At 40.9% G+C, this 27,892-nt stretch overlaps 1 protein-coding gene across 10 annotated transcripts in view; it reads right to left on the bottom strand.

Annotated features, from left to right (window-relative positions):
• Positions 1-11,528: 11,528 nt before the first annotated feature.
• PITPNC1 (phosphatidylinositol transfer protein cytoplasmic 1) overlaps positions 11,529-27,892 on the bottom strand; it is a 256,426-nt gene continuing 240,062 nt past the window's right edge. For 8 of the 10 annotated variants that reach the window (XM_035026222.1, XM_035026223.1, XM_035026227.1 and 5 more), the window contains one exon: positions 18,255-20,049. In XM_035026222.1, coding sequence (XP_034882113.1) covers positions 19,733-20,049 — 317 coding nt within the window. In that variant the 3' untranslated portion in view covers positions 18,255-19,732. Of the gene's footprint in view, positions 15,533-18,254; positions 20,050-27,892 lie in introns of those variants that run through there. The other 2 variants (XM_035026231.1, XM_035026226.1) reach the window with 2 other exon arrangements.

Raw genomic sequence — 27,892 nt, 5'->3', positions numbered from 1 at the left:
ATCAATCATTTTATATCTTTGTATTCCTAGCAGCAGCAATTGTGTTTGATCCATATAAAGAGTTCCATACAGGGATGCCTGACTGGCTCAGTCAGTAGAGCATGTGACTTTTGTCTCAGGGGTCATGAGTTCGAGCCCCACGTTGGGCGTAGAGTTTACTTTAAAGGGGCGCCTGGGTGGCTCAGTCAGCTAAGCACACAACTCTTGACTTTGGCTCAGGTCATGATCTCAGGGTCCTGAGATCAAGCCCTGTGTCAGGCCCCCTGCTCAGGAGGGAGTCTGCTTCTCTCCCTCTCCCTCTGCCTCTTCTCTGGTTCTCTCTCTCTCTCTCTCTCTAAAATAACTAAGTAGACCTTTGGAAAAAATTTTTAAATAAAAAATTTTAAAAAAGAGTTTGGGGTGCCTGGGTGGCTCAGTTGGTTAAGTGTCTGACTCTTGATTTTGGCTCAGGTCGTGATCTCAGGGTCGTGAGGTTGAGCCCCATGTCTGGCTTCGTGCTGAGCATGAAGCCTGCTTAAGGTTCTCTCTCTCCCTGTGTTCCTCCCCTGGCTCTCTAAAAAATAAATAAATAAAAAAATAAAAATTTTAAAATGTAAAAAGTTGTTTAGGGGTTCCTGGGTGGCTCAGTCAGTTAAGTGTCTGACTCTTGATCTCAGCTCAGGTATTGATCTCAGCGTTGTGAGTTTAAGCCCCATGTTGAGCTCCATGCTGGGCATGGAGCCTACTTAAAAAAAAAAAAAAGTTTAATATATGTTTGTTGAGTAGATAACGCTTACATGCCAAGCCATTGTAATAAATGGGATGTGGGCCTAATCCATTAGGATAAAGAAAATAAGACTTACTGGTTGAGAATGCTGAAACTACACTTGGATGTTCATCTGTAAATGTGAGTCTAAGTTTGGTAAACTATTAAAGGAGATTGCAGTCCTTTCTGGAAGGACACCAGCTGTAACAGGGGAACTAGGAGTCTTCAGCAACCTGGCTTAAGATAAGAGCGGGTCAAAGTGTTCCACTTCCAAGATGCATCAATCAAGGTCAATGAGCAAGAACAGAGCCTGGATATCCATCAACAGTTAGAGACACGTGAGGGCCAGTCTTCAAAGGCAGCTGTGACCCTGTACATTTTACTGTGAGCTGGGGATGTTCCATCTGAATTGTTTGTCATGTTTATGCTGCTTGGCTGCCTAGCTGTGAAGACTGGGAAGATATCGCCTCTCACATTCAATTCCTAGAATAGAATTAGGTGATAAATATACAATGAACAAGTCTAATTATATATCGGGTAGGAAGGAATGCTTGCCCATATTCAAAAAGGAGAATGTTACCCATTATGGATTTTTCATGGAAGGTTGACAGTTGGTGGTATGCACATTGCTTGAGTGGGATATAGTAAGCTTTGCCAAAGAACTTTTCTAGAAGAACCATTCTGAAAAGAGGAGAGATGGTAGATATATATATTCCACCAAATCTCCATATTATATGGAAGTTGTGGTCGTTCTTAAATATGGTCTAAGATGCTCTGAGATATGTTTTCTGGTGTTAGAATCTCAAGCACCTTTGAGGCAAATATTGAGAACACCACAAGGAATTGAAAAATATTATTGAAACTCAGGTAGACACTTCTGAAGGTGTTTCCCACAGTAAATATCAGAGATAAAGGTAGGATCTAAGCTCTTTTGTTGTAATTTAGGGCACACATTTGAATCTAACACTAGTGCCCTCCCAATGAGTGCCCAAACTCAATAGGTGTATTTGGAAGTTGAGGTCAAGCAAACACTTGTGACTTAAATTTAACAGGATGGAGAAGGGGGAGAAAAGTCTTGGACTGAGGAGGTTTTCTTAAATTTTTATTTTATTTTTAAAATTTTATTTTTAGGTAATCTCTACACCCAACGTGGGGCTCGAACTCATAACGCTGAGATCAAGAATTGCATACTCCATGGACTCAGCAAGCCAGGCACCCCTTGAGCCGAGGAGTTTTAGACGGGTGGGCAGAGTACAGTGCCCACAGAACCCAACAATCTTCAGGAAGAGTTTGGGCAACTTGTTGTCACTAAGGGTCGAAGTTGAAGTCAGAGCAGTGACCAGAGCTCTGGAAAAGTAAGTTCTGGCAGGTGAAAAAATAAACAACCTGGGAGGGGTCAGGCACTGGAAGTGGTTTTCAGTTGTTGGGCCAGGGATCAGATGTGGCCAGAAATCACTGACACTTCCTCTCCCTTATCTCCCTGTGTCAGACTGCAATTATACATTTATTTGTATGCCTATGTAAGTATAATATATCCTTTCCAATAAACTATAAGGTGAGAGGCCAGATTTATTTTTGCTCACTCTTGTGTCCTCTGTGCCTCTTCTAGCATCTGGTGCATGATGAAAGCACTGTGAAGGGAGAAAAGAAAGGAGGTAAAGGAAGAAGGAGAAAGGAAGAGAGGGAAGGAGGGAGGAAGGAAGGAAAAAAGATGAAAGCTAGTACTAGATTATAGAATAAGTTATATTAGGACCAGAGTGAGGAATGAAGACTCAAGCGGAGATTGGTCCTATGAACTAGTTCACAGGGAGGGCAGGAAGGTGACGCAGGGTAATGATAAAATACCCACATCAGCCTGGGAAGAAGGTGACAGTATTTTGTCCCAATATGTTGGGGCTGATGAGGTTTGAGGCTGTTTAAACAAATTCTATCACTGAGGTGGCTCAGTTGGTGAAGGGTTGGACTCTTGATTTCAGGTTAAGTCATGATCTCAGGGTCGTTGGATTGAGCCCCACATCAGGCTCCTCGATGAGTGTGGAACCTGCTTGGGATTCTTTCTCTCTCCCTCTCCCTCTGCCCCTCCCCACTCATGTGTTCTCTCTCTCTCTCTCTCTCAAAATAAAATAAAATCTTAAAAAAAAAAACAAAACCCAACAACCCAAAACATATTCTACCCCTAAACTCTATTAGGTCTGGCAAATGGGGCAGCATGGAGGTGGGTACAGGTGAGTTTCTTTGTGTAATTGCTGCCTCAGGGAAATGTCAAGTGGGTCTGGGCTAAGACCCTGTTCAACTTGTGGGGATTGTTCCCCTCCACCCTGAAGTCCCCAACTTCTTTGTAAGCTTAGCATGAGTAAGTATAAGGGTGTGTGTAGACTAAAGACAACTAGTGCAACTAAGCCCCCCCTTCTCAATCAGCTCTCCAAATAAATTGGTTCTATTCTTTTTTTAAAAAATATTTTAGGGCGCCTGGGTGGCTCAGTTGGTTAAGCGACTGCCTTCGGCTCAGGTCATGATCCCAGGGTCCTGGGATCGAGTCCCACATCGGGGTCCCTGCTCGGCGGGAGGCCTGCTTCTCCCTCTCCCACTGCTTGTGTTCCTGCTCTCGCTGTCTCTGTCTCTGTCAAATAAATAAATAAAAATCTTAAAAAAAAAATTTTATTTATTTATTTGTCAGAGAGAGAGAGAGAGCACAAGCAGGGGGAGTGGCAGGCAGAGGGAGAAGCAGGCTCCTCGCTGAGCAGGGAGCCCAATGTGGGACTCGATCCCAGGACCCCGGGATCATGACCTGAGCCGAAGGCAGACGCTTAGCCGACTGAGCCACCCAGGCATTCCAACTGGTTCTATTCTTAACTTAAACGTCTGGTTAGACTACATTTTTTGGGTATAAATATAGATCTATAAATTGCTCAAATTTTGTCTTAGTTATAGAATAGGAAAGAAACAAGACAGTCGGTGCCATTGATATGAACATCTCCATTTCTTTGCTAAACTTTTTACTTATTTATTTATTTATTGGTTGTCTTCATGGCAAATGTTAGCCATACCTATTTTTTTAAATCTAAATTTTAGTTTGGAATTTTATTTGAAAATAAGGAGAATGACAATTTATATTTAGAACTTTGTACTTTAATGCAGTGTTTTCCTGTCAAGAAATTATTTTTTATGGAACTAAACTGGATTTAATTCCAATAGAATTAAATTCATGATCTCAAAAAAAGTGACTTCTTCCCTGAAGTACATCTAATTCATATCTATAAATGTTATTAAAAATATACACAACCAGGGGCGCCTGCATGGCTCAGTCATCAAGCATCTGCCTTCGGATCTGGTCGTGATCCCAGGGTCCTGGGATTGAGTCCCGTATCGGGCTCCCTGATCAGCAGGGAGCTTGCTTCTCCCTCTCCCCTCCCCCTGCTTGTGTTCCTTCTCTTGCTGTCTCTTTCTCTGTGTCAAATAAATAAATAAATAGAATCTTTAAAAAATATATATACACACACAGAAGGAATCCCCCAAATCTGGAAGAGGCTAATTTGAGAGTTGATTGTTTTGAACTCAGACCATATTTCCTCATGCTGTGTAGGATAACCAGGTTCTCCCTTGGTCCAGGAGACCTACTCAGTGCAGCCAAAGGACCATCAACATCTCTTTATCCATGTTAGCACTGGAAATGCCGGTGGTCATGGTTCAAAAGGAAACATTTTAGAGTTCCGGCATGGGATGTCAGGAAGACATCGTTATCTGCTGGAACCTAGATAAGGGGAGGTGGCATGCACCATCTTCATGGGGGCTGGTAAGGGAAATGAACTCCAGGCGAGGTGTTGGGGACCCAGTGGCAGGCATTATGGTGGCTGCGTCCAGGGTTGCGGAGCCATTTTGTGCACAGGTCATTAATAACTCAGATGTTTGAGCTGCCACCACCTTTTAGAAGCAAGTAAAATAAAAAATGCTTCAGAATGGAAGAGAAGAGAATACCATGTGAAATCTTGGCTTCTAGTGCTCCCTTTGGAAAGAAAGACTCTCAGATTGTCTCCTCCAGAGACTTTGAGATAGTCTACTTGTTTTTTTTTTTTTTTTTTTAAGATTTTATTTATTTATTTGAGAGAGAGACAGAGATAGCAGGAGCCGGGAGGAGAGGGAGAAGCAGGCTCCCCGATGAGCAGGGAGCCCAATGCAGGGCTCGATCCCAGCACTCTGGGATCATGACCTGAACTGAAGGCAGACGCTCAACCAACTGAGCCACCTAGGCGCCCCCAGAGACAGTCTACTTTTTAATCCACCATTGTTTGGTTTTCATTTGAAGAATCAAGAAAGATCCAGTGGGGAGAGGAAAAGAGGAACTCACCAAAAACACTTAAAATAATTGATTCATATTTGGATCCAGATCTGAAGAGGCTCATGCCTAAGATATGTACGCTTCTTTGAGTACACTTGTTTTAATTTTACTTAAAAGGAATCACTGAAGAGTTTCAGCTGAGGCGGTGGCATGGCTTAGCAAATCCAATTAACAAAACGTTGATTTTTCTAGTCAGACTTCTGTGTATTAATCAGATCTGTCTCAAAAGCCATTCATCAGGTTGGGGAGGGTGTCTTATTATGCGAAAAAGCTTTCTCATTTAGATGTAAATTAGACCTAGCATATCAGAAAAAAGAAAGTTTCTGACATTTTTATATTCTGACAATACAAGGTCATGTTGCTCAAAAGAATCTGGATATACATACTACTGACCCCTGGATAATATGAATTAGCCAGTTTTTTTTTTTTTAATGACCCAAGCACCCTCATTTAATTATCTTCATAGGAGTAAAACATCATTATTTTACAACCTGCATGCATAAAAATAGAGTAGGTTTTGCAGGTCTGACTTCATCTCCACAGTTCTTTTCCAGCAGAAACATATTTCACGTTATTCTTGAAATATCATTATTTCTACCTGGGGTATTATTAATATTTGTTGGAATCCTAGCAAGGAATCGAAAAGGTGCATTTCTTATATTTGTTTCCTCTGGCAAACTTGTTTCTAGAATGGACATTTTAATGTACTTTTTAACTGCTTTTAGTTACCTACTGTGTCTGAAAGGAAAAGACTCACTCAAAATAAACTCAAAATAAAAGCTTTATGTAATCATGGAGTTCAAGGGACTGGCAATGCTCTCAGTTTTTCTCATGAGCTCCCTGCTGTTTCTCACAGAGATTCTGTTTCAACTTGCCGTACCCTCTTTTTGTTTTTCTAATGATTCTTCAGCAGCAACTTCCACCACCAACTGCCAGTCTTATTTTTTCATACTTGCCATTGAGATAGAATATATGCCACCTGTTATTACTGCTGTCGTTAAACTTGAAGGAATGAAGGCTCGGAAAGATTTAGTTGCCCAACATCACACAGCATTAGAAAACATTTGTTTCCATGGTTATCAGCTTATCAGATTTTTCTACCATAATATACGCCTTTACAAATGTCTGATACAGGGGTGCCTGGGTGGCTCAGTCATTAAGCGTCTGCCTTCGGCTCAGGTCATGATCCCAGAGTCCTGGGATCGAGCCCCACATCGGGCTCCCTGCTCAGCGGGAAGCCCGCTTCTCCCTCTCCCACTCCCCCTGCTTGTGTTCCCTCTCTCGCTGTTTCTGTCTGTCAAATAAACAAATAAAATCCTAAAAAAAAAAAAGTCTGATACATGCAATTAACATAAATGGACCTTGAAAACATTACGCTAAGTGATATAAGCCAGACACAAAAGGGACAAATATTGTTATGATTCCATTTATATGAAGTGACCAGAATAGGCAAATTCATAGAGGCTGGAAAGGAAACTAGAGGCTACCAGGGGCTGGAGGGAGCAAAGGACAGGGATTACTGCTTGATGGGTAGAGTTTCTGTTTGGGATGATGAACCATTTCTGGAAGTGGACGGTGGTGATAGTTGCATTCACAAATATATTGTGAATATACTTAACACCACTGAAGTGTATACTTAAAAATGGTTAAAATGGTGAATTTTATGTTATGTGTATTTTGCCGCAATTTAAAAATAGCCAAAAAATGTTTGAGAGCAGTGAGGAGTATGTTATAGTGAAAAAAACATGAGATGGCTCTTCGCCTTAGTGAAATACTTTGTTTTTATTTTTTATTTTTTTTAAAGATTTTATTTATTTATTTGAGAGAGAGAATGAGATAGAGAGAGCATGAGAGGGGGGAGGGTCAGAGGGAGAAGCAGGCTCCCCGCTGAGCAGGGAGCCCGATGCGGGACTCGATCCCGGGACTCCAGGATCATGACCTGAGCCGAAGGCAGTCGCCCAACCAACTGAGCCACCCAGGCGCCCCACTTTCTTTGTTTTTAAAAGTAAAGTGTCTTTGGGAGGCAGAGCCAGGGGCTGTGTCTATGAAGGGGCAGTACGAGAGGATCCTCTAGTGATGGAGCAGTTCTGTAGCTTGTATACGGTGGTGATTGAATGAAGCTGCACAGCTGATAACATTGCATAGAACCACACACACACACAGGAGCGCCTGGGTGGCTCAGTCGGTTAAGCGTCTGCCTTCGGCTCAGGTCATGATCTCAGGGTCCTGGGATTGAGCCCTCTTGGTCGTAGGGCTCCCTGCTCAGCAGAGAGTCTGCTTCTCCCTCTGCCCCTCCCCCCAGCTCGTGCTCTCTCAATCTCAAATAAAATAAAAATTTTAAAAATCTTTAAAAACAAACTGCACACATGCACGCACACACGCACACACACACACACTAGTGCATGCAGAATTGGTGAAATCTGAATCAGTTTTATGGATTGTATCAATTTCTTGGTTGTCATATTGAAGGATATTATACAGTTATCATTGGGGGAGGCCAGGTTAAGGGTATACCAGGACATCCATATACATTTTTTTTTTAAAAGATTTTATTTATTTATTTGACACAGAGAGACACAACGAGAGAGAGAACACAAGCAGGGGGAGCAGGAGAGGGAGAAGCAGGTTTCCCGCTGGGCAAGGAGCCCAATGTGGGGCTGGATCCCAGGGTCCTGGGATCATGACCTGAGCCGAAGGCAAATGCTTAACGACTGAGCCACCCAGGTGCCCCTCCATATACATTTCTTTGTAACTTCCTGTGCATCCACAATTATTTCAAAATAAAAAGTTAACACAAACACACAACACCGACAACCAAAAAGTAAAGACTGCAGTCAGATTGGAAACTAACTTGAGGGTAGATTTTATACCATGTCCTTGTTATGCATGAGGAATGACCACTCTTCTTGAGAATTCTCTATTCTCCAGGAAGGCTCTCACATGGCTTCAGTAACAGAGGATGACGCACAGTTACTGTCCTTTTTTGGAGCATGTATGCAATTTGTCATCACATTCTTTTCAAGAAGTTACATGAAAGACTTAAAAAAGATTCTGCTTTGTCCTTACCAAGGTTCTGTTAGAATCAGGAAATCGTTGATTTGAAAGTATCAGCGAGCTTGAGTTTTTACTTTCATTCTGTCTTGGTTAAAAACAAAACAAAACAAAAAACACGAAAAATCTTGTTGGCATGTACATGGTGGTTTTCAGGAAATCCTCAAGTAAAGATGCATTCAATGTTATCACTGAAAGCGTGAAAACAAAATGACAGGGCATTGATGTTTATTTATTTGATTAAATGCAGTTCCTTATGTGTTTGTTTCTGTGGGAGCCAGTCAACGTCTCTGCAGTAGTAGGCCAGTAAAGGTACTGAACATCTAAATAAATCAGAGAACTTTGTCTTCAGTTTGCCCTTCATCACATGAACACCCAAAAAGAGAGTATTAATACATTAAACCAGCAAAGGATTTATATGGGAACTGGATGCTAGCAATTGCTTAACAAGTTGAGAATAATAAACTTTTAAAACTGTAAATACTTGTTTAAAGAGACAAATGTTCTCACTCATATGTTGTCAGTAGAATTGTAAATTGGTACATTTTTCTTTGGAGGAGATGTTGGCAGTAAATAGTCCAAGTCATAAAACTATTCGTATCCTTTGACCCAGTAATTCAATTTCTGGGAATTTACCCAAAACAAATAATTAAAAAGAAGACAAACTATGTTATAAAGATGTTCCTAACAACACTCTATATAATAACAAAATCCAGAAAATAACCTCAATGCCAAATAATAAAGGAATGTTTAAGTAAATTATGGATTTCCAACCTAGGGGAATATTACATAGCTACGAAAACTGATAAACAAGCTATGTACCAAATGTAAAGGTGCTTATAGAACAATTCAAAATCCTCACAGCATTTTGAAGGTATGCATTTATGAATTATCTTCCACAGAAGAAAGAGCAAATTCTAAAGCACTTAGTGAAGGTGGAAAGAAAACTCATGTCCTCGGGTCTATAGTATAGATTTTAACAAAACGCAAGTAAGTAGAATAAGTCCAAGATGTGTGGGAAAATTCAAACTTGTAGAAGTATTTCTCGATTTTTAATTATGTCCCGAGAAGAGGCACAACACACATTAGGACTGACGACTGGATTTTAACGATTGTGCCTAGAGGGCAGCAAGCTATCTTTGGAATGCTCTGGATGTAATCACTAGTGTGCTTAAGATCACAAGATGATTCTCAAGGGTTGCTAACGAGCAGCAAACTGCCAGCATCTTGCATGTAGAATCCCTTAGGAGCAGGAAAGTTATTTTGGAAGATTAAAATTTTTAAAAAATCACAAAGGTCCAGATTTGGCTCAAATACCCTCCAGTGACAGAGTGGCCAAATCTCCCTTCGGTAAGCTAAAGGGGGGGAAATGATGATCTCCAGTCTTCTGTGTCTGCCTTCAGGGCAGATAGTTGGTAATTCTAGTTAAGCATAATCATTCCCTAAATTCCAGGTGTTTAATTCAGCTCAGTAATGTTGCTGTACTGAACGGCCACCTTGGGTAGGATTTGAAGCTGTGTCCACTTTCTTTGGCTGCATCTTACCTTGAGTCCTCCCTGCTGGGCAGAGCAAGAGCATTAAGGCAAAGTACCAGACGGTTTCCAATTCTCCCAGGAGCAGAAGTAGTTAAATGTTTGGACTTGAATGGGATCTCCTACTAGGTTGCATGTTACAGAAAGGAGGAACTTATGAGAGCGTAGAATCTTAGAGGGCTAAAAATTAAGCAGAGAAAGTCAGTATAACAAACTTGAAACCAAGGCTTGCTTGGGTGAACCACAGGGAGTTAAACACACACACACACACACACACACACGTACATCTGCACACAGGTTGATTGTTGTTCCAAAGCCATCAAAGCTTCAGATTCGAGAGGAACATTTTCATAGAGGGATATGTCAGAAGAGGGCTTGGAGGAAGGATACGTGATTTATCCCGAACTTGAGAGGCTAAGGTACAGCTGAAGGTTGGAGGCAAAAAACCCTAAGTGGAATATACTGAAGACAACAGGGAATTTTAGAAAAGAATGTGGGCGTTTGGAAGTCTAAGAGTGATACTCAAACAAGAAACACTATGATTAAAAACAGTACTAGTACGCTGGTAAACTACAAACATCTATATACTTACCATTAAGCATCCAAATGTTGCATGTTTTAGTTCATTGGCTCAGTTACACGATTTCAGGCAAGTTTTCAGTGTAGAAAGCCTCGTTATGGTGCACTGTTACATGAATCAGAGGTGAATGCACGGGATATGGATGTTGACATTAGCTTCAGGTTTGAAGAGGAGAACATAGAGTGGGGGGCGTGTAGCAGAAGACTACGGGACAAGGGGCAGTAAAGCATTGCTGTCCTCACACTCCCTATCCCCAGAGGACCCTTCTGTGAACAATAGGAGCTTCTTGAGATGGAGAAACTACATTGGAATGATTGCAGCTCACCTTAGACTGGTCCCCCCTACAATGGAGACAATGTAGTGTCCTGTTGGGGTGGTGTTCCTATGGTTTCCCTTGGGGAGATTTTTCTTGGTTGTCATTCAGACTATAGCCCTACATTTGACAAGGGGCCAGCCTTTTTTGCATATGAGACCCCTAGACCTGGGTCTAAGTACCAGCTGTTAGCTTCTTCCTTGACACCTTCTTTCCCATCAATCCACAAGTTCACAATTGCCAACTTTCCCTAGAGAATGGCTGAGAAAGAGAGAGAAGGAAGCTACGCTTGGAAAGAAGATTGCTTTGTAGTTTATTTACACCAGAATGTAAGAAAAAGTAAGCTATTAACAATAATAAATAACTGGGGGAAAAAAACACAGAACATAAAATGACACAGAAGGATGGCATGTGTGAGGATCAACTCGTTCGCTTTGCTTGTAGTCTATAACACTGTGCATTCCAAAACTTGGTCCTTCTGCAGTGGCAGTGGTATTTTGACTCAATATATGTAACTAATCAAGATCCCAGCTTGAAATGTAAACCCTAAAAGTGACACTTTGAAGCTACATTTAAGCAGCACAGGCATTAGCAACAACTCAAAGAATCTCTTCTTGGTGATACATAGAAACTGAAGGGAGACTTGCAATTCAACAGACATGCTTTCAATTTTAAGCAAAAACATTGAGAGGTTTATCCTAAAGCACTTGTTAACAACAAAAGTATAATTAATAACGGCATCTGAAAAGTTCTTAGCATATTCACATTCCCTTATTGCACTAACTCCTAAAAAGCTTAAACACTTCTATTTCAAATGCAGATTGTTTTGAAGGTAGAACCCGGAAGAACCCGGTACGTGTTGCCTCCCCATGAGCTCTTGAATTACACTTCAGTTTCAGCAAGGATGAATAGTTTTAAATGATCTATTTATTGATCAACTGCAGTCACTAAACAGACTTTTTTTTTTTTTTATTTCAAGCATTATGGCTCCGATGGCAGGTTGTCTGTCACCTAGCCTACTGAGTCAGATGATCAGAAAGAGACAAAAACTATTCAGACAATTGTTCTCTATTGGATTATCTGAGCACGCACTGTATGTGATTACGTTATACTCTGGCCCTTGTGAAAAGTAAAATTCCTATTGACCGAAGCCAGCCCAGTGACCTTGTTTCTGAGCCACGACGAGATGCGAAATTAAGCAAAATTGAAAAATCCACATACATACATTAGCCTTGAAATTTTCACAGAAAAATGACTTCCTGAGAAGCGTCAGAATCTTTTCTCTTAGGCCACTGTTTATTACAGTATCTTGAAAGAAAACCACATATTTCTTTTGGAGGCCTCGTGTTTTTTACGTGTCTGTGTTCATTATACACCTACAACTGCGCTCCTTAGAGATTTATTTTCACAATCCAAAACACGCCTAATAAATACTCCCAAATTAAAACCATTTCCCCCCCACATACAGATGCAAACCCAAAGCAGAAGGTTTATAAATGAGTTCACCAATGAACTCCTATTGTTTTGGTTATCATGGTGGTAACTGAAAAAAATGTCACAGACTTCTTTGTTATGCTTTTCCTTTGCTTTGTTTTATTTCAGCCCAATAGTAGGAAAATGAAATGGTCTCCAGAGCTCACCTCAGATAAAGTTTATGCAGTAAAATCACCGAGACCTTCTTGTCCTGGGAAAGCACAGCCAAGCAACGATGCTGTATTACAGTCAACGAAAAACATGGGGGCATTTCGGAATTTGAAATCCATCCAAAGTAATGACATTTATGGTCACTTTGATGGTCTCCACTAACACCAGAGATGAAGATGAGGTGAACATTATGTGTTATTCTATGGATTATTTATTTTAATTTGGCTACCAGAGACTTAAAACTGGTGGTGTCTGATTCACTATGCCATACACATACACACACACACACACACGCACATACACACACACACACATATATATACACACAGGTATAATACAATTTTGGTGAACAAAGCTGAAGATTTCCACATTGCAGACAGAGGCACTGAGTTAAAGATTCTATTTTTCCCCAAACATGCTTAATGAATTCAAGTCTCTGTTTTTCTTCTTCTAAGTTTCATCATGCAACCATTTAATTTCCATCCTTATAGGAATTATTAATGTTCTATATACACATTCATCGCAGGCTTGTATCCCACAATAAACAAACTCATGTATGGAGAATATGAAATGACACTTGAAAATCAAGAGAGATAAAATTTTGAAGTCATTTATGCCATGTGATGACTGGATTAAATATTCAAAGCAGCTAAGAGAGTATCTGCACCCCCCACCCCATTTAAATGCACACAACCACATGTGGACAGAAAAAACTGAACATACTTTAAGAGCACACGCATATGTTGGCTAAGAATCACACTATCATCTGCAGCTTTGAAATTGATGTCTGTGGTACTGAACTGGCTACAAGAGAAAGAAAACTCAGAAGGAAATCAGAAATTAGCTTTCTAAAGCATACAGCATCGTTGACCTCGATAGCAGAAGCTACTTTACAAAAAGAAAAACGGCAATGGTGTTAATGGGAAAACTAGGTGCCAGATGTGTTTACAACCTGCACAAAATAAATCTGTTCTATGCAAAAATAACGATCCCACCCCATCTTGATTTCAACTGGCAAACGGTAAGCAAATACGCATACTACATCAGTGTCTCCTGAAAGTAGAATTTTGTGTTCTAAGGCCAACATTCTCTTTAAGTACTACTCTGTGGGGAGGGGACCATTGAGAAGTCCAAGGGGTCTGAGAAGATGAAGATTTCCCACAAGCAGAAATCATGCTACGGTACCATGCAAGGATCTCTTACTACAATGCTGTCGTTCTTAGGGAAGAGATGCACTGTCCATCTAAACTATTTGCAACTGGTTTCCTTTGAGTTCTGGGTTTATTAAGCGAAATGTCAACCTGTAGATAAAGAAATGATCTTGACAGTCTGACGTATGACTGAGAATACTCGGTGCTGGGTTCGTGGGACCAGCGCCTGCACCACGGTAGAGTTTATCGATTTGAAAGACGCTACGTAGCATGTGCTGAGCACTGAGAGAGAGAAGCAGGCAGGGTCCACTGGCTGAGAGGCTGTGTGGGAAGGAGGACATACTCCTTGGTTTATGTTGTTTCCTTTGGAATCTGTGTTTTGGGAAGGTCCCTTTCCTGAGGTTGGAGGTTATGGTCAGGAAGGCTAGCTGGGGCCTCGGAGTTGCCCAACTACCTTGTTGTCTTCCTCTCTTGGAGGACAAAAAGTAAATGCTAGATTCTGCTTGCCCTTCCTTCTGCGTTCCAAGGCAGTGAGGCGCGATGGTGGCAGAGTTTTCTCTTTAGATCAAAGGAGAGTTCGTTTTCTGCCACTTGGGTTGAATGATCTTGCTTCCCGTCAACCTGGATTCTAATCTTGCATTACCACCACTTGCAGGAAAGAAAGCTAGACAGAGGGGCATCTTTTCCTGCTCTTCCTTCTTACTCTACAAATAGGAGTCAGCAATTTTGCTCATTCTCTCTTCCCACTCGACAGTCTTTACTCCTCTTCTGCGACATTACCAATATTTGGGTTTCAAGTAAGGGCAAGAGAATGACAGTCTTTTTTAAGGTCCGGTGATGGGCAATCTGTTCCAGGGAAATCTGGATGTTATTAAAAGTAAAAGCAGGAGGGGGATGGGAGACAGTTCTCTTTCAGGGTTCCCGAACCAGACATTCTGACAGTGTTAAAAGTCCTATGAGCTCAGTCTACCCTTGAACTTCTTTGAATGGGCAAATAGTCAACGAATTCTACTCAATTAATTGCAAATACTGAGACTCTTAATGGATGATGGAAGTTAACAATTCAAGGTTTGTTGGTACCTGTAGAGAAAAATGAGGTTTGCCTCACCTGGGCCTCTTGGTTTCTAAACCAAACCATCCCCAAATCAGTCAGTCATGGTCACATTCATCCGTGCAATTCTGAAAGATTTCGGAGGCCACAAGGGCACCAAGGGGAAAGTTATTAAAAGACAGAAACAAGTGGAGGCTTTATTAAATTCTGTGAAAGGTATAAATAGGTTATCGTTAATTGCACTTGGAGCCAGCATAGGTTGGTAATTAAAATTTCCAAAAAATTTAAAGAGTTAATTAGGCCCCAAATCCTGAGTCAGACTAACCAAAATAGGAATCTCAGTTAACTACTAGGATTCAAGTATTGGTGATGAACAGTTTGAAATTTAACAATTACGTACGTTACGCCTGAGAGTATTTTTGGGAATTTCAGGTTTGATGAGAGGAGACTGACTTCGCTATTTTACCACACCTTCTAACGCAGGGGCACAACGTTTTCATTTATTTACTCTCGAAGTCCACACCGACCTCATCAAAGGCTCAACAACAAGGCTTCCTCCCTGGCTTCCAGCTGTGGCTACAGCGGATTCCTTCTGTCCTTTGCAAGTCTTACAAGTTACATCTAGCAGGATGCTGTGTGGCATACTGAGGGAATCCTATTATATGGGAAGGTACTTGACCACATGCACACGCAGAGATCGAAGGAACATGTTTGAGGGACAAAGCAGTCTTTTTCTCTATTAGAAGATTCTTAAAAAAAAAAAAACAAAACCCAAATGAAAATATAAAACCCCATGAAATATTCATAGGAAGTTACTCTAATTTGGGCCGACATGGCTTATCTGAAGAGTGCATGCCAGGTAAATTCAGGGTGGCTCTTTTCTCAGGGTCTGGAAGCGTGAGAGTTTCTGGGGCTGACTTCTTCCGAGGTCGATCTTTGGGCACAGACAGAAATTCTGGGGCGTCGGTGGAGAGAGGGGTGGATGGAGCACTAGAAGGGGCACTGCGGACTGAGGAAGGCAGCAGGGGAATACTCGAGATAGAAATTGCAGGTGGGAAAACGCCAATTTTCCTGTTGGTGGCTTCCTGAGTGGCTCGTTCAAATTCTCGGACTTCATCCATTGTCATGTCTTCAAAGAAAAAAAAAATAGAAAGAAAAATGACCAGTTATTTAGGAGAGATGCAAATGGATTTACCTCCATGCCTGATTTTAAGGGAACTGCAGGAATCCTAGCATAAAGAGGCCTGTCCAGACTATAAACCCAAATTATCACTGAAATGCTAAACCCTGAATTTTTTTTTTTTTTTTTACTAAGGCGTAAACCTCTGAAAAAAAATATTCCTTTATGAATATCCATCCAAGATTTTCCAAAGCACTCTTCAGGGAGTAGTGTAAGTATTCCGAATAAGGACGGGTCAGGAGAGTACAGAACCAGACCAGGGAAGTATCTGGGTGTATGTGTGTATGCGTGTGTGTGTGAGCTGTTGGCATGGTGTGATATATGGAGCTATTATTAGACCTAGTCATCTTTTCTATAAAGGAAGTCCAGTTCAAGCAATCGATGGCCCAGAAATGATACATACTATTACCTATTTTAGGGCATGCAATTACAAGTACACCTTTATAGGAGAAATAGGCAAATCATCAGAATTTCTTCTTATTCAATAAATACACTTTTTGCATTCTGGGAGTTACTGTTTTCCTGACTGTGTACCCATCCTGAGATTGTTTAAATGCTGTTTTAATTAATTCAGCTTAAAAAACAAAGAAGATAGGGCACCTGGGTGGCTCAGTTGTTAAGCAACTGCCTTCGGCTCAGGTCATGGTCCCAGGGTCCTGGGATCGAGTCCCATATCGGGCTCTCTCCTCTGCGGGAAGCCTGCTTCTCCCTCTCCCACTCCCCCTTGCTCGTGTTCCCTCTCTCACTGTGTCTCTCTCTGTCAAATAAATAAATAAAATCTTAAAAAAAAAAACAAACAAAGAAGATAATGACAACAACCACAAACCCTGCTAATTATCCCAAAGCCAAGAAAAATAAAACCATTTTTTCAAGGAAACATAAAAAAAAAAGCATTATTTGGCATTCAGGAAACAAATTCAGTGATGCCTCATTAAGAGGAATTGTCAGGTGATGTAGATTTTCTAAATACCTAAAATGTTTTTATTAAGTGAGAAAGTAAAAAAATATATATATATATATTTTAAATGTAAATCTCTCCCTAACTTCTTAATTTATTTTTAAAAAAGATTTTATTTTTAAGTAATGTCTACACCCAATGTGGGGCTTGAATTCATGACCCCGAGATCAAGAGTCTCACACTCTTCCGACTGAACCAGCGAGGCCCCCACCAATATACTGAACGTATTATATACACTTGCTACCATTGAGACATAATATATTGAAAATATATTACACTGTAATGACTTCTCTATCAGGGCTTATTTGGTTTTTTGTAGTTTGAGATCTCTTCTCTCTTTCTCAGAAACTCTATTACTATACTGTCATTACTATTGTTATGGTTCTTATTAATTACTCTCTGGCTAGCCCTGGTATCCTTTGTCTTTTTTACTTGCTGGTAACAGAGAAAACAGGTAACTGGGCTTATTGGACAAAGCACTGAGTGAAAGCCTAAGGGCTTGTCCTTGAGTAAAAGGGGAAATCTGCTGCCCATGGATTTTCTACATGAATTTTAGCTTCCCACAGACCCATTTTTCATTCTTGTCCTCTCCCATGAACCTAGTGGTGGAAGCTTCATTAGATGATATTGCATAAGCTAACATGAAACAATATATCCACTTTGGAAATATTAACTATGGAATGAATATTCATAACATGGTATTAATCATTAAGATATATATTATATGTATATGTAGTATATATAAGGTCATATTATAACATGAGCAAGCCAGAAATATTTTTCTTTTTTTAAAAATTTTTTATTTAAATTCAATTTAGTTAACATATAATGTGTTAGTTTCAGGGGTAGAATTTAGTGATTCATCAGTTGTATATAACACCCAGTGTTCATTACATCAAGTGCCCTCCTTAATGCCCATCACCCAATGACCCCATCTCCCCCAGCCCTCCACCCCCATCTTCCCTCCAGCGACCCTTGGTTTGTTCCCTATAGTTAAGAGTCTCTTATGGTTTGCCTCCTTCTCTGTTTTTATCTTATTTTATTTTTCCTTCCCTTCCCCTATGTTCATCTGTCAGAAATATTTTTCAAAAAACCAAAATCCTTAAGAGGATTTCCTGGAGCAATTGTTAAAATATTATGAAAGGAAAACTTTTTCTTACAAAGGAATAAAATATGATTGTTTTGATATCATATACAACTTAGAATATAACAAGAAAAATTGTACCTATAAATTTGCCACTTTAAAAAATACTAAGACTATTAAACAAGCTAAGAAATGAGATTAAGTTTTTAAAAAAGAAATATGCACTTCAAAGTAAAATTGAGACTCTCAGAAAAATTTCAGTGAATGGGGTATGTTTCTGCTATAATAAACAAACATCTTTGAAAAATTAGACTTTCTACACAAGTGGTAGAGTATAATGCTCTACTCCACATATCCAGCAGGGGGCAGAAACCATCCAAAATACAGAATTTCGATTTTACATTCCCCGAGTCTCTTAGAAGTTCCCTTCCTTGAAGGCATGGAAACTGCTCAATGGAAAAGGAGACTTAACTTTCTCATTGCCGTGTTCATGGATGTTAATTTTGCATAATTTCAATCCAGTGTGTCCCTACTCAGGCTGAGGATTTAAATTTTATTGAGCACCCATGCAGTTTGTTATTTGTGATGGACAGCAACCTCTTGATTTCAACTGTTTTTCATGACGATAGCGAAGAAAGACAATGGAAAAATAAATGATCTCCAATTTGATGGAATTCCAAAGAATAAGGGAAATGTCGTAAGCACTCAAAATAACCACTCTGTGTAACTTCTGAGGAGATAGGCATCTCTTACACTGAAGTCATGGGAACGACAGTGAATTGCAGCCAGAGAATGCATGGGGCTTTCCCATGGGAGAACCATTCTAGGTACCACTGTCTCCATAGTAAACTGACTTTCTAATGGTAATAAAGGCAGTACGAGAGAAAGACCAAACAAAGAGCCTGAAGCTAAAAACCGTAAGAGCTTAGAATGAGAAAAGCCAGGCGCTTAGAATCCTTTGGAATGTGGCATCTCCCCCTTTCCTCTGGCTTCCTTTGTCTGATCACACTTCTAAGTAAGCAGCTTTCAGAGGGCGGCTGATGGAGAACTAGAGTCATTCCAAAAAGAAAAGGGAATTTAAAATGATGGACTTCCAAGGACAGTTTCCTTAATGAGTATTTCTAACGTTAGAACAGGGACAGAGGGAGAAGGGAGGTCCTATTGGCAAGAGCCTGCGCACAGAGAGGAACAGCCCAGGTAAGTTGACCCCATAGCCTTCTGCAAATCCAATCACCGCATGCAACACAGGGAGGAAACGTCAGGGCCACCTGAGCCTCAAGGGTAAGAAGCCACATGCACTTGAGCCTTGCAGCGCACCCTCCAAATACGTGCTCTAAAAACTGAACCCAAAACTTCCAAAGTGCAACCAAAAAGATCGTCACAATTCTAAAGCACCCACTTACAACCATAGCCGTTGCTCAATTGTCTTTACCTACATTATCAACTTCCTAAAAATCTAATAGGTACGGTTCTAGGGCGTGGGCTAGCAGACACACGGGCTCAAGCTGATACCCAAAGTGATCACAGTGCTGGCCAAAGATACATACAAATGACTTGATTACATTTTCTCTGTTATCTTAGCTCCTCTTCATTAGCATGAATGATTGAGAGAGAACTATATTTAAAATGCTGGCATGTACCATACAGTCAGTTCTCCATTTCCAGTGTGCCACTAGATAACCCGTGGCTCTCTGAGTCTCATCTTGAGTCCCAGGCTGGATGGGCTACGTGGCCCCGCACATTCCCAGCTCACCGAACCTTCACTGCTCAGCCAGCGTGTGCATAGACTGCAGCCCCGTCTTGAGATTAACCGAAGCAAAAGGGAAAGGATTGGCCAGAACAGCTATAAGGAGCCACAGAAAGCATTTCAAAGCAAATGTAAAGCAATCTAAAACACCAGATGAGCCACAAGCTGTCCCTTGAATGAATAACTTGAGCATTAACTATATTTTTAAAAGTTACTGTCACGATATTCTAGTTTTCAGATGACACCTGCTTTGTCTCCTCTCTTTCACGGTGCAGGCCATTCACCAGCCACAAATGTTTCCACTCTCCACGTTCTTGGGTTTTATGAGCGGAAAAATAACCCTCAAATCAAGCGGATTTTTTAAGAATCGAAAAATCTAGAAGCAAGAGGTGACACTGTCCAGTTTAGACCCAGCTCAGGTTCTTCACCAACAGCCTCTGGGTGACGACATGTTTTTGTGTGGAATGTTGAGAACTGAACGTCTGCAGTATTTTCAAAGATCAGTTTAAGTGTACGTTTGGAAAAGGGTGGGCAACATGTTTTAAAAATTCTACATACACTTGTTTGGGCATGGCTCTCTATGTCATCCACAGTGGAGGAATGCTGATTGCAAACTTTTATGTTGGTTTGTTCATGCATGTTTTTCTCGTATTCCCGAACATCATCCATTGTCATATCTGCAAAAAGGTCAAGACGTTGGCAACTACTGTTATTAAATGCAAACTTTCAATGGGGAGACTTTAGGGAAAGACGGTAGCAGAAGCCAAAGAGAGGTTTAAAAAAGCAGGAAATTTACTAACTTTATGAAGAGTAAGTCATAAAGTTAGCTAAACCAGCCAAAGGGGGAGTGAGTGCAAGGAAGTTAAGTCGAAACAGTCTTAGAACAGAGAAGAGTGGAAATTATTTAGGGGTGAATCTTGTAAAGTGAGCTAGATGGGTGGAGAGTATTAGCACGTGGGCAGTGCCATAGCCTGAGATCTCCTAAAGCAGTCTTAGAAGATCCCGATGGGGACAGGGTCGGGTTTGTTTGCTTTAATACTTACCTGTCAGATACCTTTCAAAATAGATCTGGAGATTTCCTTAAACCAATGCATTCGACAAGAGAAAGGGCACTTTCATTGCTAGTACAGGAGACATGACAGAAGGCAGACGCATGATGTTTACCGGGACCAGGGATATTTGGTTGCAATGCTCACACGGAGCTGTATTTCTGCACAGGATTCATAGTGTCAGAGAGTGCGGGTCTATATCGAACTTCAAGTCTAGTCTAACAGCTTGGAGAAGGCTGGTGCTACTTTTACCCACACTGATCTATAAATAAAATGGCACATGACATTATGATTTTGGGCCTGAGTCTGTAGTTTTTCAGCATTTCAGGATAATGATCTCTTCATCCAGTGGTTCCCAACGGGGGACAATTTTGTGACAGTAGGGGCCTGTGAGGCCTTGGAATAACCTACCACTGCCCATTCTTAACAGGGAAGCATCGGGTCCAAAATGTCAATGGTGCCAGGGTTGAGAAACCCTGTCTAAATCCAACTGATAAAAAACTGCGTTAAGCAAAGAACCCATCCGTCTTCAGTATATGAAATGCATACAAATAACAATTACACTCACTTGAACTACATCTGCTGTTTTATCCTCCATTCCCTACCCGCTCTTTGGTTACTTGACAACATTCTATCAGCAATTTTCCCAGACTGGCATCCCTCTGGTGCGGTCATGGCGGAATTGAACTTCATGCCTCTCTACAAGGAATGTATGCTTGAATAATTGGTTATTCGACCACCCTGATCACGAATTAGCTTGGTGGGGATTCAGAGCGGGTATTCACGCTGGAAATTTTTCCTTAAGTATTTCCTGCATCATGTGGTTTGGTGGTCTTTTTATATCAATCCATGTATGTCATGTGAGATTCTCTTCATTTCCACAGGGCACACGTGCCAGAACTTTATGATTCAGTTCAGTGCGGTCTGGGGCCAAGAGGGAGGGCGGCTCTAAATCCAGACCTGGGCTATTTTATTTAGCTGATGATCGCCCCGCCCCCACACCCCAAAACCTTAGATCACAAATGTTGTCCATAAGCAATGTAAGTATCAAGGATGCTAAGCAGCAGTCTAGCCAAGCAAAGAGCATGCTTTTCATCGAGGGAATTGGAAAGCAACAAACACATGCTGCTTTGTAATGAGAACAAATGTATCTTAGTTAACAATAAGAGCATATTCATTCAGTGCAATCACTTTAATTCCAAAGGCTGGTTAGCAAAATTTCCTAAACACAAATACACCTGGAATGAATACCGAGGTCATTTTTAAGCCAGAAGTTTAAGATTTAGAGAAATTTCTCTATACGTATGTTCATTAGACACTTTCTCCCCCTCCATTACCCCCCACCCCCCCGCAAGACAGTAATTCGGAAAATGAAAACAAAGGCATTTTAGTTTCTTTGTTCTAGTGAATCCCGACAGGAATTGTTCTTTTTCTTTAATTAGCTCAGTGTTAAGAGAAGGGCTTAAACGGTGTGACTGTGTGCTTTCAAAGATGTCTCAATTTTGTAGTTGTGAAGAAGGATTTAACAACAAAGATAGTCATTACTGCCTTGTTCGTAATAGTGAAAAATGGGAAAGAACCCAGGGGACAGACCGTGCTACGAAACCTATTAAAAAATGATGTAGAGGAGTATTTAACACTATAGGAGAAAATAGGAGGTAAAACAACTGTACACATTCTATGAAATCATCTCTGTTGGAAAAGCATTATATACATTTTAAAAAGACTAAAAGGATACATTTTAAAATGTGAACAGTGACTGTTTCCAGGAGATGGAATTATAGATAATTTTCATTTTCTTCCTTTTCTTTGTATTTTCTACATCAAATATGCTGTACTTGTGTAAGAATGAAAAAAAGAACCTTATTTAAAATCTATTACTTGGGGTCAAACACCATCAGTTTGGAATTGGTAAGGAGAAAATATAGTTTTCTAGAATTTCGGCTCATTCCAGATACATGATCCTTTTTGTTGTTGTTGTTGTTAAAATGGAAGAGTTATGAAACAAAGTTTCAGGAAATTGCATCTAAAAGAAAAAAATCTCCCAATTAGACTACATAAGAGTGAACGTTTCTATTTTTTTTTTTTTTAAGATTTATTTATTTATTTGAGAGAGAGCGAGTACATGAGAGGGGGGAGGGTCAGAGGAAGAAGCAGGCTCCCCACTGAGCAGGGAGCCCGATGCGGGACTCGATCCAGGGACTCCAGGATCATGACCTGAGCCGAAGGCAGTCGCTTAACCAACTGAGCCACCCAGGCGCCCAAGAGTGAACGTTTCTAGTAAGGTGGTTCTCTAAAAGATGGTGATAATTGGGTCCCTACTGAGGAAGGAAAATATGTTGTTCTGAATCCTGAGTTCTCCCCACGTATCATGCATACTTATGGAAATGATGTAAATATTTCCAATATTCCTTAGTAATTCATGGAAAGCCTAATCAAGTGAATATATTCCTGTTTAGGTTTTCAGGTAAAATGCATTATGTCTTGCTTCTGCAAAGTATATTACCCCAAATCTATATAGGAATCAGTTTTTTAGTAAATTCAGTTGCATTGCCCGATGACAGATTATACTTTCAGAGATGGTTCATCTTCATTATGGATTGATTTTCAATGACCAGAGAGTGACTTCTAACAGTTTAGGTTCAGACCTCTCGGTTTCCAGCAAACAACTACTTATGTGTATCAACGAAACTCTTCAAGGAAACTTACATCCATTATTTTGCAAAGAAACTAATAAATAATCACCCCTTAGTATATAGATTTGAAAGGTCATAATTTACTTTTCGGAAAGAAGGTTTCTCAGATAAAAGCTTCTAAGCAAGCAACACAGGGCTAATTCCCTGATTTAAGAGAACACTGTAACTAGTATATTTCTGCTGTTAAGAAACATACATCATAGTATCTTTGACACCAGGCTGTTGGAGGCTCTCTCTCTATCTGTTTATATCTATAAGTGACACTGAGCACTGGGAATTATGCTGGGGGCATGAATCCCCTCCTCATTACACTTCAGTGGCACAAGATTTCTTTTCTTTGCCCTCTTGTGAACCCATTTCTTTCCTTCTCTTTCCTACCCTCCTTCAGCGAGAGAGGGAACACAAGCAGGGGGAGTGGGAGAGGGAGAAGCAGGCTTCCCCGCGGAGCAGGGAGCCCAAGGCAGGGCTGGATCCCAGGACCCCTGGGATCATGACCCGAGCCAAAGGCAGACGCTTAACGACTGAGCCACCCAGGCGCCCCAGCAGCTAAAATTTTAATAAAAGAGTTATATACTTTCACTCGGTGACCTGCCCAATGCCACATGTTTATTTCCTTCTACAAACATTTTCTCTTCTCTTCTAGGATCCTCACCCTAAACAGAAGTAATTTTTCCTTATACTAAGTCAAAATGGAAGTCTTGAACAAGCAGTTGGGTTAGGGGTGGGGGGAAGGCTCCGGCAACCATAAATGAGATCTGATACTCCTTTGGCTCTGACAAAATGGAAGTCATCCTTTGGGAAGTGTCTTTTTTTTTTTTTTTTCTTTTAACTCTTTACAATGATTATAAATTCAATACATGATTGTTAGAAATAGCTTAGGGGTTGCTCCATGTTTTTGTAGTGGAAGTAGCCAATCCTCAAGTCTTGGTGAATACCTTTTCTATGTAATTCAGACCAGTAGGATCTAGAATTGCAATGTACAGTAATGATTTTTTTCATAGATCTTAATTTGGAGAGGTAGAGAGAGTAACAGATCCCTTTGAAAATCTGATGAGAAGCTACGAGTTCTCTCCCCAGAAAAATGAACATTAAGCACACACACATAAAATGTTGCCTTAAGAGCCGTGGCACTGAAATTCATATTTCAGGAACCCGAAAGCCACTGGACAATGCTGGCTTGGTGAACTCAACCAGCTAATGCTAGTCCTTAAGTAGGCTTCTTTCTCCACTTTGAGCTTGCTTCTTTCATTATTAGGCCTGCTCTAGGGACTCGAGAATAATTTCTAAGCCACTTTCACGAGGGACTTTCATCTATACTCACCAGAACTACCCCCTATACTTTTTTGGAAGGGTGTGGATTTCAAAGATGTTCATGAGGTTCCACTCAATCACAGCCTCTCTCCGGCAAGCCTTTGTTCCTCTCTCAAAATACTGTCAGACTTGTGAAGCAAAACTATGCTTTTGTGAAACTGCGCTGCCTATTTTTATCTGCCCCCCTATCACCCCATCTTCTGACATGTGTTGTTTCTTCTCTGATTAGTGTTCCAGTCATGCAGGAGAGACCCAAGGCTCATAGATAAAGACCAATCAAGGCTTTGGGGAAAAACAAAACAAAACAAAAAAACCTCAACTCCTCCGACAATGGACATGGTTATACTTTAGAAGGAACATGAGCAGAATAAAATCTGTTTAGGGAATTAGTTAAGTGACAGCCATATGCTCAGACTCAGAAATGATACAAATTAATCCTTGGGTAAGAAAAGATCAACCACCAGGCGCCTGGGTGGCTCAGTTGGTTGGGCGACTGCCTTCGGCTCAGGTCATGATCCTGGAGTCCCGGGATGGAGTCCCGCATCAGGCTCCCTGCTCAGCGGGGGGTCTGCTTCTCCCTCTGACCCTCTTCCCTCTCGTGCTCTCATTCTCTCTCTCTCAAATAAATAAATAAAATCTTAAAAAAAAAAAAAAAAGAAAAGATCAACCACCATCTACAATGTCCCTTTTTTTTTTTCCTTCTTCTTAATTAAGCACTGGAGGTGGTTAGCTTAATTAGGGAGAAAGACACCCAGGGGTGCCAATGCCTATATGTAGGTTGTATACCGTACAAACACACGGCCAGGAGGTCAATGCGACTAAAATTCAGCCCTAAGCCAAGAGCACCTCCTGAATCTACCCAGAGGGATGTCTTTCTAATTCTCACGAGGCACCAGAGCTTACCAGTTGGCCCAGAAGACATCTACCATCCTCTAATCTGTTTGGACTGAATTAATTAAACTGCCCGTTACAATCTAATCTGATTTAAAGTTGTTCTTAAACTTTAGCCAGAATCATCTGGAGGGCTTGTTAAAACACAGATTGCTGGGCTAGACCCCCAGAGTACCTGACTCAGTAGGTTTGAAGCGGAGCCTGAGAATTTGAATTTCTAACAAGTACCCAAGTGGGAACTGATGTTCCTGGCCAGGGGACCTCACTTTGCACCAGTGCTAAAAGCTACAGGCAAAGGGTTTTTGTTTGTTTGCTTGTTTTTTAACTTTGGACCTTTTCCATGTTTACTAACGCGAGCCTCACTGAGCCCATATAGACCAAAGAAAAATAAGCAACTTCAGGTAGCCAAAACTGAAGGCGGTCAGTGACACACCCATTTCCCTGAAAGGCCCACAGTCCCTTGCATCACCTCCAATAAGGGGGCTGAGAAGGCAGTCTGTGGGCAGGGCTATTTCCATTCATTTGATTGAGTGAGTGTCTGCATCTAAGGAAGGAGCCACTGTTTTCCTGGCAAGCAGCTCAGCTGGGGGCAAGGGTGCCAGTGATTTACATGAAATTGATGGCATGGTTCTTAGACCCTCTGGCTGAGTGAAAAGGCTGCTTGTTTTGGTTGGAGCTAAGATTGTGTATACAGGGGGTGGAGACCTTCTCTGGGGAGCACACACTCCCCCATGATCTAGATCCACTAAACCACACTATTTTTCTGCACTCAGATACAGAAAGGCTTTTTGTCAATAGCCTCCTTGAGTTGTTAATGTGTCCACCTAAGCCATCCTGAGTAAATAGGTAGTTCTCCTCTGAGAGCTCTCCAGGACTGGAGGCCTCTATTTTCCTCTGATGCATTAGTCTAGTTTTGGGCCCCTGTAATAGTCTGAGGATTTTTTTTTTTTTTTTTTTTTTTTTTTTTGGACTAAAAGTCTTTAAGTCTCTTCCTCGCCCCTGGTGTGAAAGAAAAGAGTCGGCTTCCATTTTTTGTACCCGAGCCATTCACTTACTGGATGCCCATCCATGTTTTTTTTTCTTTTTTTCTATATCCTGCCTCTGCTCAAACCCTCTTTTCTGATCAACAGGCTTGCAGTGTTTTGTCCTCTTAATCAGGAACCAGCTACCCTTTCTGATGCTGCCTTTTCTGGAAAGTCCTCTATGGCATTCTGGCTCTAGAGAGAAATCTATTAAAGTGCCCCGTCTCTTGGTCTTCAAAGTGGCAGATTCTTGGCCCTTGAGGTCATTCACTTGCCAATTTAATTTTTGAATATCCTTTTGATATTCCCTTAGTGTTGGTGGCAAGGACACCATGAGCTTAGAGGAGCCCAAGTTGGGAGAGACCAGTAGTTCTTAAGGTCTCTGCTCCCTTTCTAAGAATCTGAGAAAAGCTCCCCTGGGGAAAAACAAACAAACAAACAAAAACCAACCAGAAAGATTTGTTTCATCATCAGGGGAAGTCATCACAGCAGACTCTCCCCCTACCTGCCTCACAAAGACAACTATGGGAGACGTCATGAAAATGTGGCAAGCCAGGGTACCTGCTGCCTGTGAGCAGCGTCTTGGTGGGCCTTGGGGGGCTGGTGGTGTAAGAAAGAAATGACGATCTTTCAAAAGAAATCTCTTCCAGAGGTCTGCCTTTGGACAAACCCAAGGAGATGCATGTGCTCTTTGAAGATGCGGATCTGGGAAAAATGCAACAAAACAAAAACCCCAAACAAACAAACAAACAAACAAACAAAAAAACAAAACCCTCCAGAACCACGTCTTTTAAGTGTGGCCCAGAAATAGCTAACAACATCGTTGTCTTTACCCGTTCAGTCCAATGTAGCTTTTCACTTTAAATGTGATACCTGCTGCTAAGAGGGAAGGAGGGATTGCTGGAACAATGACAGAAAAGCACCAAAATGCAATCTAGGTTACACTCGGAACAAATTCAATGTGACTTAGGGAGAGGCCAAGGAGGAGGGCATTTCATTAGACGATCAGATCCAACCCAAGTCACCAACTGGATGTGTTCGTTTCTATTTATAGTCAAGGACACTAGCCTCTGACAACTGATTCTGGGAATGTAAGAGATTTGTGTGGACCAAGCAACAGTGCCTGAGGATCTGGAAAGGGTGGTCCATCCATCATGGGATGAAGCAAACCTGATCTTCATTTATTGGAAATGTGCAGAACTTGTTTTACTCCTCCCAAATCGTGAAAAAAAGAAAGAAAGAAAGAGAAAGAAAGAAAGAAAGAAAAAAGGAAAGAAAGAAAGAAAGAAAGAGAAAGAAAGAAAGAAAGAAAAAAGGAAAGAAAGAAAGAAAGAAAGAAAGAAAAAAGGAAAGAAAGAAAGAGAAAGAAAGAAAGAAAGAGAAAGAAAGAAAAAAGGAAAGAAAGAAAGAAAAAGAAAGAAGAAAGAAAGAAAGAGAAAGAAAGAAGAAAGAAAGAAAGAGAAAGAAAGAAGAAAGAAAGAGAAAGAAAGAAGAAAGAAAGAAAGAAAGAAAGAAAGAAAGAAAGAAAGAAAGAAAGAAAGAAAGAAAGAA

The sequence above is a fragment of the Mirounga leonina genome, unplaced genomic scaffold (genome assembly GCF_011800145.1).
Source record: "Mirounga leonina isolate KUSES-001 unplaced genomic scaffold, KU_Mleo_1.0 Mir_197, whole genome shotgun sequence".
Taxonomy (NCBI): Eukaryota; Metazoa; Chordata; class Mammalia; order Carnivora; family Phocidae; genus Mirounga; species Mirounga leonina.
Note: the sequence above shows the minus strand (reverse complement) of the source record. Positions and strands in the feature narration are given on the sequence as shown.